Source organism: Emys orbicularis, chromosome 7 (assembly GCF_028017835.1).
Source record: "Emys orbicularis isolate rEmyOrb1 chromosome 7, rEmyOrb1.hap1, whole genome shotgun sequence".
NCBI lineage: Eukaryota > Metazoa > Chordata > Testudines > Emydidae > Emys > Emys orbicularis.
In genome coordinates this window covers 42,369,603-42,390,239 of record NC_088689.1, presented here as the reverse complement: position 1 = coordinate 42,390,239, position 20,637 = coordinate 42,369,603, and the positions used below count along the sequence as shown (strand labels likewise).

At 41.5% G+C, this 20,637-nt stretch overlaps 1 protein-coding gene across 1 annotated transcript in view; it reads right to left on the bottom strand.

Annotated features, from left to right (window-relative positions):
- The window catches only part of ADAMTS14 (ADAM metallopeptidase with thrombospondin type 1 motif 14), a 107,144-nt gene extending 89,830 nt beyond the window's left edge, over positions 1–17,314 (bottom strand). Inside the window, exons 1-2 of the mRNA XM_065407718.1 lie at positions 17,233–17,314; positions 15,449–15,870 (exon numbers count right to left, since the gene is read on the bottom strand). Coding sequence (XP_065263790.1) covers positions 15,449–15,870; positions 17,233–17,314 — 504 coding nt within the window. The remainder of the gene's footprint in view (positions 1–15,448; positions 15,871–17,232) is intronic.
- Between the last annotated feature and the right edge of the window lie 3,323 nt (positions 17,315–20,637).

Here is a 20,637-nt window from a genome sequence, read left to right as displayed (position 1 = left end):
GAAGCCTTTTGAGAACATTGGATTAAAACCACTTTATGAATACAAAGTATTACGACTAGTAATACCTCCCAGACAAGGAAAAAATGTATGAAATAACAAATGTTATTAGAAATGTTTTCTGGCGACCACATGTTCTTAATTAGCATTAAGCGTCCATTAAATTTACCTTGAAATTGACCAAATCAGTTATGCACTGAAACTCCAGCTGGCTAGGACCTTAGGCAATCAAAAGGAAATCACACACTGAGAGATGCCTAGTTTTAGCAAAATCAAGTACCATGGTCTAGCGGTCACCAAGTCCTTATATCATATCACTTTTACTTCATCCAGTGACCAAGAAACAAGTTCTTTCACAACACACACATCACAGTGCCCTTGGAGACTCAGCAGCAGGACTAAATATCTTTCACAGTTTTAAAAGTTTTTTTCCCTCGTTATTAATCAACAGGCTCCTTCAGGAGTTTGAAACTTAACACTGTCATGTTATGAAAGTTGTTGGCCTCCATCATGCACATGTATGCTAATTTGTTCCTGCAGGCTTGCCCATGAATGATGGGCTGTCCACACTGGCTTATTATTGTATGAATGCCTGTGAGTACCAGGCTGAGCATACTGGTTTGTTTCTATAATATTGCCTATGAGTGCTGGGGCTGTACATACTGGATTATACATCAGTACTAGGCTACTGGAATTTTTTTTTAAGTGCATTGAAAAGCACTGTTTTACAAGAAGTACAAACAAATGACTGGACTTGGGAGACATATTTAGAAGGGACAGGAAAGGCAAATCTGGGGCCCTTCCAAGCTGACTGTGTCATTTGATTCCCTTCATATTTGTGTACAGTTGTATTCATTGTGGCATTAGCCAACCTGGCTTGCTTGTACTCCACCAAATTTCCTGCCCCACTTCAGTTTTATTAGCTGCTTAATGCTTTTGGAAACAAGTTTTTCCCCAGGAAAATAGGTATATTTAGTTGTTCTAGGATCGTAACAATGGCCTAAAATACCATTTCTCTTTAAATATTCTTCCTGGCTATGAAAATTGTGCTTTTCTCATGGAAACATCCACTGACCATTCAACATTATATAGGATTGATTTAATGACAAAGCCCACCTGTTACACAAATATCATTTCTTGGGCTTTTCCTTACTTCACTACTTTAAAAATAGAACATTTAACACAGAGATCTTTGCCTTCCCTATAGTCTCCTGTACTCCCTACACTATTATTGAAGAAGGCTGTGTTTGGAGATGGGCTTCTCACCTTTGCAAGCCAGCTCCTCCTCTTTGATCATGTAGTGTGAACTCATGACTTTCTAACCATCCTATTGGCCAAGGAGTGCTGAAGCCACTCATTAAGGGAACAGTCAACCCAGTTAGGCCCCCAAATGTACCACTCTTTGAAGGAAGATATATCCCTGGCTGATTTTATTATTTTATAGATTTAGGCCTAAATTTTCAAAAGTCACTAGTGATTCTGGGTGCCTCCGTTTCTGGGTGGCCAACCTGAGACATCTTAAAGGGGCCTGATTTTCTGACGGTGTGTGCTCAGTACTTTCTGAAAACCAGACCCCTTTAAGATGTCCACTTGAGCAGCCAAAAATCACTGGTCACCACCTAGGATCTACCTAGTAAGTCTACCAAGAGTATGCTACCTAGAAAATTTAGGCCATATACATACACATATGTAAAAGGGATACACAAGAGATAGTTGCATAACTATGTGATAACTGCAGAGCCATATGATATGTTGCAGATATCATGCAACCTTCAGCTTCACAGGCCCTTCCACATTTCTGGGTAGTACTACAGCATCAGTTAGTGTGTCCTGCTGGTGCCCACCATCTCAGCTCTTCATAAACCCAATTACAATGGCACCAGAGGATTACACTGTCAAAAAATGCAAAGCCATCCTACTCCATTTTTCCTTCAGATTCCTAATAACATTATTATGCACTCACAGATGTTATACTTTTTAAAAACTCTCCACATTTGAAAAATACTTGAAGACACTTGGTGACATTTAAAGGCAACAAATGTAACATGGATAAAATACCTTTTATGCAACACATCACCTGGGAAAAATCCTATGAATCAGCATACTGGGACAACCATAAACTTAGTCCAGATGAGTGACATTTAATTACCTAAGCACAGATCCCCAAAGGTAGTTAGGTGCCTAACTCCTATTGAAATCACTTTTGTACTATAAATGGAATGTGCTTAAAAAGGCAATTAGCTGCTGCTGTTGTAGCAATGCAGTACCACGTCTGCCGGCACCCAGATGACATATGGTGACGGTGAGCTGAGCTGAGCTGAGTGGGCTCCATGCTTGCTGTGGTATGTTGTCTGCACAGGTAACCCAGGTAAAAAGGCGTGAATCGATTGTCTGCCGTTGCTCTGACGGGGGGGAGGGGCCTGACGACATGTACCCAGAACCCCCCGTGACACTGTTTTTGCATCATCAGGCATTGGGATTTCAACCCAGAATTCCAATGGGCGGCGGAGATTGCGGGAACTGTGGGATAGCTACCCACAGTGCAACGCTCCGGAAGTCGACGCTAGCCTCGGTACTGTGGACGCAGTCCGCCGACTTAATGCACTTAAAGCATTTTATGTGGGGACATACACAATCGACTGTATAAAACCGATTTCTATAAAAGGGGCTTCTATAAATTCGACCTAATTTCGTAGTGTAGACATACCCTAAATCCCTAAGTCTCTTTAAAAATCTTGTCCTTAGTGACTTTAGCAAAGCCACATAGTTCATCAGTGGCAGAGCTGGGATTACAATATGGAAGTACCTGGTTCCCAGTGCGTTTCTGCAGTTTTGGAATTGTGCACACAGCTAATTATGTATGGTCCGGAAAAAAAGTCATACTTTCTTGTCAATTAAATACAAAATCCATGATGGCCTTGGAGAAAAATTACTCACCTGTGCTTTTTTACATTCTTGTGAAGCTAACTGTTGTGGAATAATATTGAGGCAAACAACTCAGTAAAATTCAAAAGAGGATTAGACATTGTGAGCCAGATTTTCAAAGTCAGACAAATCCAAATTACTGCGCTTGCCTAATTTATGTTTGCAAATCTTTGATGCACGTGTGTAAATCAACTGCTTGTGATGCTTAGCTGCCCATGCATTATGATTATGGTATGCACATAGAAGATTGCCATGTATATGTTAGACAAGTGCAAAAATTTTGACTGCTTCATTTTTGAAAATCTGGTCCTATATGAGAATACACTGTGAATTTACACTAAGAACAATTTAACTTCAAGGGCTTTAAATCCTCATGTTTTAGGATATAAACTGGCAACAGGAATAAATAATCCCCACCTTCATACACTATAGTGTCATACATTTATAGTAGTGCATTATAGTGGGGGAGTTTGCCTTGTTCTGAAATATCCAGCTTTAGTCAAGACCAGAGGCAGCATACTCAAGTAGTCACTGAGCAGCTTGAATGTTAGTCATGTTGCATACAGGAACATCTTTCCTTCAGAAAAAAAACAATGGTGTGTTTAGCAATTCAAGCAATCCTATTGCCTGAATATACCTGGGTGATTTTGAATTTTCTTTTGGAACAAAGTCATAGCTGTACATCTGCTAGTGACATATCCCAAACCAAACCAAACCAGGAGCCTAATGTCATAATTTTACCTCTCCTGACGGACCCAGGACCAACCATTTCAGTGAACTGAATCACGTGTTTCTCTCAGGAATCTTCTCTGCAGAGCAGCTCCAGAGTTTAAGCAGCTCAGAGCCAAGAGAGATTGCTTGGCACAAAATCCTGGCAGCCCCAGGACAAGACGACAGCAGGCAATGCTTCAGCAATCATTGCCAATGTCTGCAACCACTGCCAGCTGCCTGTGACCACTGCCAGACGCCTGGTACAAGTTAGAGTTTCGACAATTAGGGTGAAGAGGGGGAGGTGATTACATCTTAAGATACTGATGATTTTGTTAATTATAAATTTGAAAAATCACAAACTTCAGAGCTTCCCATATCAGTGTAGAAACACTAACAGTTTCAGTGCACAAAAATTCCATTGGCCTTTTGCAATACTGGTGTTCTTCTACCACTGGAAAAAAGAGGAATAAACAATAAATAGTCCCCCTAGCATACTGCTGTTGTGGGAGGCACGGAGATATAAATTGCAGTAGATTGAGTATTACCTAAGGAAATTACAAAAGAGCATTTTTATCAGCAGGGGACACAGAGTCATTTGTAAAGTGTACAATGATGCTGAGTGTATCCATTTATCAAAGTCCAGAATTCCCACTGCAAGGCAAGTGAAACACTAATGACTAATGTGCGCACTTAATCTATAATCAAAGTATTCTAATAAATAAAAAGTAAAGCACAAACCACAGCAGCCTTTCGGGTTCTTGAAAGAGAAGGAAGGCGCTCGGAATGTACAAGTTTGCCCATTCTAAAACCAGTATTGCTTTATTTAAATATTTCAGCTGTGTAAGAATTAAAGTGACACAGCAAAAAGCTCTCAGATGCAACAACCCTTGTTCAAAATACTTAGCCTGAATCTTTACAAGAGGTTTATTGGGTCATCAGTGATGCAGTGAGTTTACCACTTTTGGGCTTGCCCCTACATCTCTATTCCATCCATTGACATCAGGAGAGCCAATAGTAACACACCATTTTAAGTACCACACCTGCCCTAGTGGACATCAGAAAACATGGGCTCCACTCCGCCCCCCACCCTCTGCAAATGCAGCGTGAGGGTGCCTGTCAGCATCAGTCATCTGTTATTTTCTCTGTTCCTCATATCCTTAAATTCATATGGGCACTCTGCACACAAGCCTCCTCACTATCGCTACGGTTAGAGCATCATGAGGTAGTTCCATGATAAATGCATGAAAACCTTTTTATCGCAAAGGGCCCAATCCTCAAGTGTGTGTTAAAACAAATCCCATTGTAGTCAATGAGAGTTTTGCCTAAGTAAGGAGTTCATGACTCAGTTCCTACTTGTCAGCATCTATGCCTTGTAAAGTGCTTCGCTGTCTTTGTGTGTGCGTGCACACGTGAGCCACGGAATATGTTCCTCTGACAGGGCTTTATTAAATGGGCTCCATTCCAGGATGGTGCAAGCTCATTTAGCTCTCTGAATACAAAATTACTTTCCAAAATCTATTTCTATTGATGTTGTATTTGCATATCACTCAGAGGTTAGATTCTGCCGTCCATACTCATACTAAATAGTGTCTTACTCCACAAGTAATCCCGATTACTCACTGAGTAAGATACTACTCAATGTAAGTAATGTGGAGAAATATGACCCACATTCACCAGCCGGGCAATTGGTGATTAGGAACAAGTTTCAAGTCATTTCCTTTATTCCCTTTGTTATTTTCAAAGGTAGGACAAAATTTCACATTGTTTTGAGTGCCACTCAGCTGCTGGTAAAAATGGCACAACTTGCAGGGGTGCTAATTAGAGCCAATTATAACTTGATTGACCTGACTTGTACATTTTTTAAATACTAACTAGAACTAAATCTGTCTTGGCAAGATGGAAATATTGTTGCTAACTTAAGAAACTCACTGTTTTATGGAGCTGGCTGTAGTTTTCAGTCAAAGATAATTATCAAAGCAGGGCTTGCCTTAATCAGTCTTTGTGACAGAATTCCACCATAAACACTCGTAAATATATTTAAAATATTACAGTAAACTTATTTCTATCTAGGCTCAACCTTTACAAAGAGTACTGGGGAAGGAGGTTGGAGGATCATGAGTGGGGGGATGGGAAGAGTGTTAGTTCTTCACTGATTGTCAATGTACACTGAGGGACAGTGGAATTCACAGAGCTGGAGAGATGCCAGGCTTCTGAACAGAAGTCAGACAGTTGGGCCCAGAGATGGCCCACCGAGCTAAGGGTAAATCTCTCCCCCCATTAATGTTTCCTCTATAATCAGTGGGTAAAAGAGGCTCAAACTCCCACAAAAATATAAAATTATCATTTCATCTGGATAAACAGTACTGGGAAGAAGTGATACCTGAGCAGAGGTGCCATCCTTCAGCTTAGACGTTAAACTGAGCTCTCTCATCTGGAAACCCATCAGTAAGAGTTCATCCCTACTATATTCCGTTGCAGTAGAAGCCAGCATTGTGTTAAGTTGGCAACTGCGTTGGCCCACATTACTGGTATATAAGCACAGAAACTGTCTATCTCATGGGGAGCTGATCTCTTGACACATTTCTAAGGGCCAGATTCTGATATCTATACTCATGTTGGGTAGCCCCTTACTCCAGGAGTAGTCCGACTGAAGTCAATGGTGCTTTTCAATTAAAGAAGGGGTAACAGAATCTGGCCCTAAAAAGGGTAAAGGATAAACCTGTCGCCCTGACCCACATTCCCTCCTCTGATAAAACAGGTTCTGATGTTTGACAATTGTTGTCATGAGTGCATGATAACAGCGGCATTTAGCTAGAGAACTCTGTATCTAACCCATCACATTGGAAAGCAGCGTACAATTCCCTAAATATGAAAGGCACTATTCAAAACCAAATTCTGTTCAATAATAAAATTTATTGCACAGATGGTATGTTTCAAATGAGACAATATATTTAAAATATTACAAAATTAATAGCCTTTTTGAAATATGTTATGGCATAGTACTCTGCACCTTAAACAAATCCCATATGTCATAATTTGGGCAGCAATGTAACACACTTCCAGTATATTTTATACATTGTTACATGTGGAATAAATTTTATAAAACACAGCAAAGTATGGAACAAATATACTGAAACTAAATTAGAGGCCTTTTTAGCCACTTGGATAACTCTAGACCAGTACATTTCTTGCAAATGAATATGGGCTTCATCCAGCACAGTTCTGCTAGGTGAAGTTACTGGGAATTGAGGTCTTTATCTGCCCTATTTACCCTGTTGGTCCTGTGTCACAAACTCAGGAACATGCTGAGTGGCAATGTGAGATGTGTCTAAATGTTCTTCTTTCAGACTTCAAAGTGGGAGCTAAATTCTCCCCTCAAATATGTTTGCCTCATTCCCATTAAAGTCAATGGGAGTGGGACGCTCATTTATACTGAGGGTAAAATTTAGTCTTACAGCACTTTGGATTGAAGCTGAATGATCAGGAATCAAAAATATTAGCTTCAAATGCAAAGAGAATTATTGAAATGGGACCCATATGTACAGAATTAGTGCACAACTATGTCTGAGAAACGTGACTCCCGTGCAAACTAAATTTCCCAGCTTCCTCCTTTGACTTGCTCAATGTTCCAAAAAGAATAACAGGCTATATAATAAACCCATGACTCTGCAACCAATCAAATGAAAGCTAGGTAGCTATTTTTTTTAGCAGATTTAATGCTCAGGAAAAATGAGAGAACAGAACTGGGTTGAGCCTAGCACAGTACAGGCAAGACCTGTGCAAGTTTTTCCTGCAAACCTTTGCCAGCACACCTCAGTCTTGATCTTCAACATCTCCTACTGCTCTAGTTCTGGGCTTCCATGCAACCCTGTCTATGCACATCAATTCTGACCTGCAACAACCTTCCTGTTCTAGTTATGGGCCTCTCCTTACCAGAGATTGTCAACAGTGCAAAAGTGTGCCAAAATGAGCAGTGGTTTTGTGATGTCTACGAACAGGAACTATTCTGAACTCATTGTTATTTGTGCCCTAAGTTGGAATTTGAATCTAGGTCTTGCAGAGGTGAAAGTCAAGGGGAGAGAATCACTCCACTAATTAGCTCTTCAACCAAAATAGGGCCTCCTTTTGATCTCACTTACACCACTGCAAATTAGAAGTAACTCCATTTAAGTGATAGAGTTAGACCCCGGTAAAATCAGTCTCCATGAGATTGGTATCAGGCCTATAGTAAGCAATTAGATACACCTTCCTATGAACCTTTAAACAAGTGACCTGTCTCCTTCCTAACACTAAGCCCATGCTCCAGAAATTACAAGTATAATCCTAAAAGACCAACATCTACATTTTGGGGTCCAACCCTCCTCCTATTGAGATCCATGGCAAAACAATCATTATATTCAATGAAAGCAGGAATAGCCCTTGTGGAGGAACTTACCTAGTGCACAACCCTGGGGAAAAAAGATTCAAAAAGCAATTTATTTATCCCTTCACTTTCTTTGTTGCTGCTTCTTAAAGACAATGGGACCTGCTTTTCTGTTGTAAAATGCTAGCAGTCTGATGTGGTAGCATTTTACACTTACTTTGCCCTAGAGTAAATGACTAGTTGCAGGATAACAGAGAATGAGACTCACTGATGTATAAATGAATACATTTCCACAACCACCTAAATTCTTCTTCTGCTGGTCCCTGCTGTTAAGACACAATCTTGTGTTCAAAGCATCAAAACATCAAAAAATGGCAAAACTCCCTTTGCCTTCAATGCGGTCTGGATTTCACCCCAAGTCTGTTCCCCTGGAATTGATTGTGATGTCACAAATTCAGCATTATATTGTTACTGCTGCATCAAAAAGGAGAAAGAGAAGTGATTTAAAGGAGAATAAACCTTTGCTTCTAAAAAAAATCCTCCTTGATAATTAGCAAAGAAAATTATGAAAAACGCATGCATTGATCAAACTAACTAGTGGTCAAATATATTATTTTATCATTTTTCCCCAAAATGGGTGTCCATCTTTACACCTGAATTCAGTGTCTCATATAACAGCAGGATACGTTCTCTCCCCACCAGCAAATGACCTCTGCAATTAACAAAACACTGTGACAGCAAGATACAGAAAAAGCAGAAAAAAACGTCAAGGGCTCTGCTGCTGATCTGTGTCTGTGCAACACTCAATTGCTCTAATTACTGTTCCCATAAAAATACTTGGAATCTTAGCTCAATTTCATGTGTGTGTGTGTGTATATATATATATATATAGTAAAACACTGCCAAAAAAATGAGATTCCTTAGCTTCCAAGAAAACTAAGGAGCCTGCAGAGGACTATGTCTGGAGGGGAAAGCGTGATGGCAAGTCAAAAGATTATAGCTATTCCACTCTTACTGTTTCTGAACTCAGGGCTGCCTTTGGAACTAATATGGAAGACAAGGACTCAACAGCCTATTACAAATGCACCTGAGCTACCCACGACAAAATTTTCAGACTCAGGTGCCAATAGCTAGGCATAAAAATGGGAGACGCTGTGGGCTCAACACCTTTGAAAATCAGGCTACCTATTTACGTGTGTAAATATGGATTTCGGACAATAATTTTAAGCACTTTCTAAAAACTCATGGTCCCAGTTCCCAGTTTTGACACAACATAATTTATCTGTACATGTTCTTCATTTGAAGCACTTAACTTTATCAACACTGTGTGGTACATCTACACTGCAATAAAAGGCACACAGAATGGCCATGGCTGGCCTGGGTCAGCTGACTCGGGTTTGCGGGGCTTGGGCTGTGGGGCTAACAATTGCAGTGTAGATGTGCAGGCTCAGGCTGGAGCCCCGGCTCTGAAATCCCGCGAGGATGCCCAGGCTCCAGCCCGAGCATCTACACTGCTATTTTCAGTCCTATGGACTGATCCAGAGACAATTGATCTGGGCTCAGAGTCTTGTGGCCACAGGTTTTTTGCAGCAGTGTAGATGTACCCTTAGTGACCAAGAGATCCTATGTGTCCCACACAAGCTATACTGGAACTTAAGAGCTATATTCTCTTTTTGAAGTTTGTGGATAACTGCTAGTAAAGTTAACAATTACAGGACATGTACATAACAAAGGGAAATGCAACACCCCTTTGGCCAGATTCTCCCCTATTAAAGGGGCAGGTTTGTACAGCTCCGCTATGTGATTATGTACATATTCTTCTAGATTTCCCAATTATCTTACTGCCTACCTTGTAAATCAACACACCCACCTTTTCTACGCTTAATCACATCTGCAAATAAAGTGTGGTTATGGTCAGAAAAGCAACTATAAATATTACCTTGAAAATTCTGCCCATATCTGTTCCCTGAATGACTGTTGAATTTCTGAGTTTTATCTACTAAAACCAAGCTTTTATTCCCCTTCAACCTTATAGGTCCACTATGGGGGCCAATCCTCAGCTAGTGTAAATTGTCATAGCCCCAGTGAAGGGAATGGAGCTATGACAATTTACACCAACTGAGGATTTGTCCCTGCATGCAGCAGAGCAAAACTAGATACTACTTTGGACAAAAATGTCATTTGACACCCTGAAATCACAGTCTGCACTTAGGTCCTGTCTTTCTGACCCCTCCTCTCCCAACTTGGAGATGCCACTCCCATTCCAGGTACTTGGACTAATGATGGGAAGGAACTTGCTGCTTGGGGAAAGGCTACTTATGTTTTAGCAGGAGAACAGGAAATGCAATGTCGGGAAAATTAGCAGCCTTCTTCTTCCCCATGATTCTACTGGAGCTATAAAGAAAGAAAGAAAATACCAAAAGGCAATGTATTTACTTTTTTAAAGATGTAACATCTTGTTTTGATTTAGCTTGGATGACAGGGGAGACCAAAAAGTGAGTTGCAGCCATTGGGAGTATATGGTTACCGAAGCTCTGAAAAACAGCATACTGCAATTCTACTAATCTCGCTCTGCAAATCAGCAAAACCCAATGAATCCTGCTCTGCAAATCAGCAGGTCCTACAGAAACACTGTTTACTGAAAATTTTTGAATGTATGTTTGAAGATACGAAATCCTTTATCCATCTACTACAAGAAAATTTCTGGATAGTTCGGTATTTCTTTGGGCTACCAAAAGCATGGGGTCCAATTAGTGATATGTGGTAAATTAGCCAATGGAAAGAGGCATTCATAGACCTCTGACAAGGCTGAGAATTGTTTTACTCACTGGGTCATTGACTATGTGAAGAATGAGAGAAGAAGCTGTTACAGGGGTAAAGGGGAAAAGAAGGAGCATAACTATCAGTGGACCATGACAAGAGGCAGAAGAAAAACTCCTGAAAGTCAAACAGGAAAGAGACATCGATCTCCATTCTCAGAAGCCAGGAACGGGGAGTCTCTGCATACCTCCCCATTAACAAAGTAGAGCTGTCCTCCTCTTAAAATCTTAATTCTACCCTCCCAGCCACCATTCCTTTCCTCCAGGTCAACCAGAGCTTTGATCACCACACCAGCCACTGCTTCCTAAACGTTACGTCAAACCTCTCCAACTTCTACAGCGCACTGAGTTCTGCAGCAAACTGTAATGCAAGGGGAAACATCCACAAACAATTTGTTATTGAATTCAATGCAGCAAAGACCTTTTTTGAAATGTATTTTAATATTTAATTTAATACAAAAACTTCCATTCAAAAATGATTTTCCATGCTGCTCTGAAATTTTGAGTTTGTTGCAAAATCCAGCACAATACACAAACCCCTGCCAATGTGAAATGAATAGGTCATTTTAGTCCATTTCTTATGCTTGGCCTATACACAGATTTTGTACTGATTTAACTATTTTGGTTAGGTGTGGGGGTTTTTACCAATATAGTTATACCAGTAGAAGCCCTAGTTTGGATGCAGATACAGAATGATAAAGATAACTTATACTAGTTTAGTTTATTACCTTTCCCATACAGGAACAGCTATCCCAGTATAAAGCATCTTTATATCAGTATAACTACATCCAGACAAGGGGGGATTGTACTACTTTAACTATACCAGTATAGTTCAAACAGTACAATTTTTGTGGGTAGACAAGCCCAAAGTATAGGAGCATCCACATCACATGCTACCTCCACAATTGGTGCTATTGTCATTAGACTGAGCAGGGAGCCTAAGGACTGAATGGGCCGAGAGAGGGAACACTTCTGACCTCCTGCGGTAAACTCTCCGGGTCAGAGGTGAGGTATATTGGTTTCAACCCCACCTGCCCAGGCTTATTCTTTTTTATGGAGCAGAGGATTTCAGTCTCCAGAGCTGTCAGCTGGGCATCCTTCACTTAAGAACAAAATTCATTAAAATGTAAAGAAAAGAGGATCTGCATCCCCGATTACAGATGGATACAAATCGCAGGCTAAGAGAATACAGATATCAAACGGCACAAAGGGCAACCTTAAAAATGTGCACTTCTGAAGAAAAATGTGTGTGTGTTTTGAAAGATTCTACCATTTCTAGTGGAATCCATCATTATGCACACAGGAAATCTTGCAGAAAATCATAGAATCTTCTATTTGCATTCTTGTGACCCAGGCGGAGTTCAGCTAATCTAAGGGATAGAACAGTGATGGTGAAATCAGGCAGCTCAAGGAAGCAGTGTGATAGAGTCACTAGAATAACTATAAATAGTGACTTCAGGTACCCAAAGAGAAAACTGATTGAACATCCCATCAAGACCTGGTGCCATAAACAACTGTTTCTTGGAGCAGCTCATTTGGAGCACACGTTACTCTTGACTTGGGCCTGAGTAAAACACAAGAATTGATTAAGGAGTGGCAGTGAGTGGGGCTGAGCCACCTAAAGCGGTAACCATAACATAACTGTTTGACATCCTCATCGGATCTTATCAGATCGTTGCACTCGATGTCAGGTTAAAAAATTAAAATCCATTCACTCAGAAGGGAGGTTGCTTAATATAGCTCAAGTGATATTATGACAAAATAACAAATATTGGCATGTGGAATAAGGAATAAATGGAGTCAGACAAAATTTGAAGGGCAAATATCCAAAGATGTAATAAATAATAAGAAATTTCCCAAGTGTATCAAAAGAAGCCTGTGGGAATATCAGTTGGTTGCCCCGGGTACAGAGAAGTGATGAAATAACTCAAAAACTTAAATACTGTAGCAATAAATTAGCAATACTAGATGTAGTTCACCTACCAGTTCTGAAGAAATTAAAGTCTTGAAAAACTGAGCTATTAACAAAAACATGTAAGTTATCAGTGAAAAAAATTACTATCTTTTCTAGAGAAAAGGAGGGCAGCAATATAATACCTGTTTTTCAAAAGGTGCTTAGTGTGATCTCAGGAATTCTGTAGATCACTGAACCTTACTTCAGGAGCAGGAAACATAGCAGAGAAATGCCTTGGAAATAAAATCATAAAGCCAAATGAGTATAATTTGATATGAACTAGCACAGCTTTTGAAAGAAGAAGTCACACCGCTATAACCCATTAGACCTTTTCAAAGGAGTTAACAGAATAGTGTTTAAAATGGAACCAGTGAATCCAAAGCATTTACACGTCCACATTTTTGTCAATGAAGCTCCTCACAAAAGATTATTGAGGAAACTTGGGAGCCATTTAGGGCTCAATGGGAATTACAAATGCTCCAGCATGAGCTCAGCTCTTCGACTGGGAAGTCTCCACCTAGGCCTTGATCCTACAATGGGCTCCATGTGGATAGTCTCATGAGCCTGCACAGAGCTCATTACAGACCTGGTTCCTTATTACTGTATTACTTTTACTTATTAGAAGCTCAGGGACTTTGTCTTTATAGCTGTCTGTAAAGTGCCTAACATATACTGTTGGTGCAATACAAAAAGCATTTGTGGTGATCACCACCATCACCACAGGAAAAAAGTGAAAAGTCCTCTTATGGATTAAAAATTAGAGTAAAATTAATGGCCCGTTCTGAATGTGGAAAGTGATTACTCCTAGGCTGCCCCTGGGATCAGAATCAAGACTGCCATGGTTCAATATACAGCATTTATTAGCAATCTGGACAAGCGGGTGAATCTTGAGGTGGCAGTGTTTGCTATAAACAAAATGAACACAATTAAGGTTACTCAAGTTTAGAGACCATTTTGAGGGAAGACTGCTTCCCCTCCATTGCACATCATAAGGAGAAGGGACCACAGCTCGGGCCTGGAAGCGCAGAAGGAGCAGACTGGGGCAACACAGCACACTCTCCTGTCCCCAAGCTCATAGAAGTCTCCTCTTACTAACAACGTGCAGTAGGCATCTCCTTATAATCATCCAGGAATGCTGTCAACCAGAGCTGCAGCAGAGTTGGGGAGCAGCAATCCTACAAGGCAAATACCCCGGGACATCCACTGGATTTGGAGCGGATTTCCTAGCCAAAGCTAATGCTCATCCATAGAGAAGAGAATAGTAGGGAAAAGAATAGTATGAGGAAATATCATAGAGGTATAGAAAATACCGGGTAGTGGAGAATGTTTTGTAAGTAGTCCTTTTTGCACTTTCTCATTATTAAAGGAAAGGGGTCATTCAATAAAATTAAAAGTTAACAGAAGAAAACAAAACTCAAAGAAAATATTTCATGTGCAATTTACTATCAAGTTGTGAAACTCCCTGATACAAGATATCAAACCTCCTCCACTCCCGACTTGGTTGTAAACTAGTGGTGGGTGAGATGATTATACATTGTTTAAAGGTATACATATATATTTTGTATATATGTATACACAGGTACACATATATATTTTGTAAACCGCTATGGGGGTTTACACTTACATTATCTCAATGTAAGACATAATTATTACATTAACTTTGTAAGATTCTAAAATTATATGAACAAAAATGGTGCCTCTGCTGTTACACCGACTAAGACAACGATAACAAAGGCTGTCTGACAAACCTCATGCTTCAGGGCATAAGATAGGAGAAGAGACACGTTGCACCAACATTGACCTCTCAGCCAATTAAACAATGCTGATTGGTTCTAAAGAGACTCCAATCCTACGTTCCTTGCCCAGAAGACTGATGCAGGAAAACAAAAATAAGAGGATCTATAGGCAGTGAGAGATGGAGGTGAAAGGCAGGGGAAATAGATATCCTCAGGGCAGAACCCTTTTGAGGGAAATAATAGACAATATACTGTAGGCCAACTAAGGGAAAGCTAATCTGTGGCAATGAGCCAATGAATGACAACCTGCTGCATGCTGCAGGTGGTCAACCTACTACCAGATAACATAGTTAATTGGATCTGTAGTTCATCTCTCAAGAGTACCACACACAGGGCACTACAATTCAAAACCTAATGAGACACGCAGAGTTGGCCAGATGGTTCCTGCCCTCAACATTCTAAAGTGGAGAGCAAGTTTCTAGGAAAGCTGGCACTTCTGTGCGCTGGAAGAGAAGAACCAGCGGGGTTAACATACATGGAAAAATGTCTCCTTGGCTTTTACGTTTCCTTCTGTACTAGAAATAACCTCACATTATAGACCTGGTCATGTATTTTTGGCAGCAGGAGGAGCACTGAGGGCACATTGGGAGCAGACAGGGCAGGAGAAGGGAATTGCAAATAAGCAACCAACATCTTCCTGTTATACTTTTAGATGGAAGGTTTAATTTTAGCAACAAACCAATCCTGTCAAATTTGCCATAGGCCTCTCTGCTCATTCCTTGGGTTGCCAGCAAAGAGGTATTGGAAGCTCTGATGCGAGTTGCTTCGATACAAAGCCAAAATTAAATCACCAATCATAGAAAGACAGCAAAGGTTAAATAATGAGGCAGAAGAGAAAGGGGGAACATTTGTCCTGAAAAAGGATGATCTGCCTTCTGCTTACCAGTCCATCACAGTTGCTGATAGCCACAGTGGCACCCGGCATGCCTGAGACGTCCCCGGTGAAGAGACACTCCTGCTGGAGCGGCTCTCGGAATAGCTCTTGAAAATCTTCCTGCCATTCGGCAGAGGCTCCAGGTGGCACAAGTCGACGGTTGGGCTTCAGGCGGAGATGCAGTTCTTTCCCAAAGACCGTGACATTGAAGTATAACAAGCGATTTCCAGCTCTGCCTTGGTGCAGTGGCTCATCCAGGGTGCTGCGGGCCACCCTGTGCCGAGCAGAGGGTGGGGTGGAAGGATGGCTGGCTTCAGCACTGCCAGCCGCCACTGAGCCAGATACCATGTGTGAGAGGAACTGTCCCTGGCAATCTGTACTGAAGGGCACAATCACACCATACTCACTTAGCTTTCCAGACAGGAGGTGCTCTAGTGGAAATAAATACAGATAGAAAGACTTCAATACATTCAAAGCAAAGAGCAATCCTTTGTAAATGTGTTATGAAAAGTGTTTCCTCCACAGTACTGTACGTTAATTTCCACATGCATCAGGAATTTCGTAGCCATTTCGACACTGGATTTTCTTGTTAAATTAGATAAACATGTTTAAGCCAATAAACTTTCTCCCCCTCCTATAAACTCCTGTTTATTCTGTGTCTACTTTGTATTTTTAAATCAGCAGGCATATCAAATGTAGCAGAATAAACTCATCCTGACATACACTTATGCCTCTTGCATACCCAACTAACACCAAGCATGTAAACTATTTATTGTTCAGCTTCCATCTAACATTACCTATCAAAAATAAGGGATCCCATTAAAATAAAGCTATATCAGCATCAATTTAGAAGTGTTTGCAATGGACGCCCAGTAGGATACATACCTCCTTATTGCAATTTCCTATCACAATCAACACAGCACAGTTCCAGCCAGTTACATAAAAATACACCTGTCAAAACATCCTAAAACACTCCTACCGCCTAAATCAGAGAAGGCAAAAAATAACTAGCCGGACATGCAGACAAGTAGAAATTACAAGCATACAATGAGTCTAACGTTTTCAAGTCAAATATAGTAATGTATCTTTTTAATTGGCATGTTATTGCACAGATTTGATACACCACACACCCACACTAAGTAAATTTAGCATGACAAAAATAACATGGGACATTGGAAAGGTAGCCTGTGCTTTCAATGAGACTGATGACTGAATGCAAATCCCGCACTCTAACTTTTTAGGCAATTATGTTTTTCCCATGCACACTTAAATGCCAATTAAAATTACTTTGCAAATCTGACAGAAGGCCCGGCACTTGTAATACCAAGCGTGCTGATTTCAGTTTGAGCCTTTGATTTCCACTCCCTGCCCCCATCCCATCATGAGAGTGTAAATGAGGCTTAGGTAAGGGGTGGGGGGTTATGTAAAGAAAGTATTTTTCTGCACTGACTGGCAATATGGAAAAATGCTAAATTCCCACCAGTTTAAATAACTGAAAACCTAAAAACAGTTAAAAGGAAGGGAAGATGGATGGATGGATGGATGGACGGATGAACACATAGAGAGAGAGATTCACACAGGAGCCAGGAGAAAAGTAAAGGAAATTAAACTCTTAATATTACACTAGTTTTCCCCTCTGTTCAACTCCCTTCTGTGAGCGCCCCTTGCAGCCCTGTTGGCATTGCTCCTGTGAATCTCCCTTTCTCTTTCCGAATCCGATCTCACTGATTTAAGTGATGTCTGAATGCTTTAGGTTAAAAAGAAAAACCAACTCAATCCATGAACTCTCCTACCTTCGGGTTTTGCTGCCCTCGCTGTAGCGAACCAGTAGTTGAGAGGAAACAAGCAAGACAGCATCACACAGAGATAATCCATTTGGTGCTAGCGAAGCGTTTTCTGGGGGCTCTCTCCGAAAACAAGCGCACAAGGGAGCAGCTCTCCAAAGGGAGATGGAACGAAGTTTCTTCCCCTCGGCTTCCTGCTGCTCCTCCGGGAAGCCGGGCGGCGAAACGGGCTCTGGTGAGCTCAGCAATGCGCCCTCCTCTTGGAGTGCTGCAGACTGTCAGAGGCGCACGCAGAGCAGGAGCCGGTCCTGCTGGTCCCCGCCGCACTGTGCACAAGTTGGACAAGCCCCCATGCATCTGACAACGCAAAGTGGGGAGGAGGGAGGAGACGCTGCCTGGGAGGGAGCCCGGGAGGCTGCCGCCGCTGCTCGGTGCAACGCTGGTGCCAGCTGGGGGGTCCGCGCAGTGACGCCGGCGTGTGAGTGTCAGGCCGGCTGCGGAGTCCTGGGTTGGGGGGGGGGGGGGGGGCAGCGAGGGCCTCTCCTGGGGGAGGCACAAACAGGCGCGGAGGGGAGGTCCCTTGCACGTGGCGCTTTCAGCATTGCTACAGCTGCCATTAGCAGGCAGAGTGCAGATGGAGACCCTGGGGAGCCCCACATTAGGGCTGTTAGCAGGCTGCTGCTCTCCTTCTCTTGCGAGCGAAGACCTGCCCCTCTGCTCCACGACATGGATTGTGACCGCATTTTGCAGTCCTGAAACAGCGGTCTTGTTGGTGGGTCCCTGTTACTGGGGCAGCCAAAGGTACAAGGTATTCAGCAGAAACAAGCGGCTGGGAGGCAGGTCCCTGGCTTTCTCAGTGTACCTGAAAATGCTGTGCTAGTCCTACAGCTTTGTTACAGACTAAGGAAAGTCCATGGTACCCAGTAATTCTTGGAGCCCATTATAAGCACCGGATGTACAGGCAGGGACATTCAGATCCTGCTAGCCAACCATTATTATGCAGCTACAAGCACCCCCAGCCCATGACAGGTTTACTGGACTAGTAGATGGTGAAGGCAGTAGACATGATATATCTTGATTTTAGTAATGCTTTGGACGCAGTCCCACATAATATTCTCATAAGCAAAGTAGGGAAATGTGGTCTAGATTAAATTGCTATAAGGAGCCTACGCAACTGGCTGAAAGAAAGACCATACTCGATTTAGGAGTAATTATCAATGGTTCGCTGTGAAATTGGGAGGGCATTTTTAGTGGGTTCCACAGAGGTCTGTCCTGGATCTGGTACTGTTTTCATTACTGACTTGGATAATGGGAGTGAAGAGCATGCTTATAAAATTTACAGATGTCACCAAACTGGGAAGGGCTGCAAGCATTTTGGAAGACAGGATTAGAATTTAAAATTACCTTGACAAATTGGAGAATTGGACAGAAATCAACAAAATGAATTTCAATAAAGACAAGTGCAAAGTGCTACACTTAGGAAAGAAAAACCAAATGCACAACTACAAAATGGGGGATAATTGGCTAGGTGGTGAGTCAATAATGTGATGCAGTTGCAAAAAAAGGCTAATGTCATTTTAGGATGTATTAACACCAGTGTCACAGGTAAGATACAGGAGGTTATTGTCCCACTCTATTGAGAACTGGTGAGGCCTCAGATAGATTACTGTGTCCAATTCTGGGTGCCACATTTTAGGAAAGATGTGGACAAATTAGAGACAATCCAGAGGAGAGAAGCAATGATAAAAACTTTAGAAAACCTGACCTATGAAGAAAGGTTAAAAAAACTCGACATGTTTAGTCTTGAGAAAAGAAGACTGAGGAGAAGCCTCATAACAATCTTCAAATCTGTTAAGGGCTGTTACAAATAGGACGGTGATCAATTGTTCTTCATGTCCACTGAGGGTAGGACAAGAAGTAATGGATTTAATCTGCAGCAAGGGAGATTGAGGTTAAATATTAGGAAAAGCTTTCTAACTACAAGGATAGTTAAGCTCTGGAACAGGCTTCCAAGGGAGGTTGTGGAATCCCCATCACTGGAGGATTTTAAGAACCGGTTGGACAAACACCTGTCAGGGATGATCTAGGTTTACTTGGTCCTGCCTCAGCACAGGAGGTTGGACTCAATGACTTCTCAAGGTCCCTTTCAGCCCTAAATTTCTATAATTCTATGAGGGATTGAGAAAAAGGGGTGTCCATCTGGAAGCTCAAGGTGTGGATCTGGTGAGCTACTTCTGGTTTTCCACCCTGACTTTGGGTCTTCATCTATACTGAAGCTAGGCAATGGCAACTGTTTCCCTTTTTTCTTCTATGCCAGGAGGCTCTGTAGAGGGATGCACTGAGGCCAGCAAGGAAAATCCCTCATCTGATGCACTGAGTTCTGGAAGCCAGATTTCATTAAATGGCCACTAATTGGACATCTGCTCTGGAAATCATGCCCCCACTCACTTTAACACAAAACAGACCTCCCACCTAGGACAAAAGTATCTTTTCTTTCCTATGGTTGCCAGTCCACATTTTAGCCAAAACAAAGTTTTGCTGATGTGATAGTGTAACACTCGCTTATACAATCAAAGCGATTTATTAAAACACTGCAAGTACCATCTCCAGCACACACAGAGAGGATGGAACTTCCTGCTAACCTCTCCCCCCCACACACACACACAATCAAATACAACAACATAACACAATTTAACACTAAGATATAGCACCATCTATTGGAGCAGGTGCCTTTTGCACTAATCATTACATTATACTTGAAAATTGAATGAGAACCCAAAGAAAAATGGCAAAATTGATAAAAGAATTAGAAAAATGCAAAGAAAAATTTAAGGTCCCGATACAGCAATGCACCTAAGTACATGCTTAACTTTAAGTATGTGAGCAGCCCCCTTGAGTTCAATGGGTCTTTTACAGGAAAAAAAATCACAGAAGCTTTGTGAGCATTGGCACCATTTGGATTGCAACAGAAAAGTGTGTAGGTGAAGTGCGTAAGGACTGGTCTGTTTGCCTATTCAGTTGGTGCTTTGCCAGCATCTAACTCTTTACTTTGTGAAGTGCTTTTGATTCAGCCTGTATGAAAAGAGATGCAGAAATGCAAATATTATTGATATATAATATTTCCATATATGGTGCAGAGAGAGAATGCCGCACACTAAGAATGCATAACACTCTAAACAAAGACACAGAAGTCGAAGCCCCATCATTGTGATTCTTTACAACTGCCTTTTAAAATCATTTACAATTTTAATTTCATTTTGATACTGGTCTGTGCACATTAGTCCATTCTGGCAAAATTGTGTCATACCAAAGGTGGATCCTGATCAAATAAGCCCAATGGGCTAGGACAAACCAAATTATTTGAATCCCTTAAAGAGCAGCTTATGCCTCAGGGAAAATTTTGAAAAAGCTTTT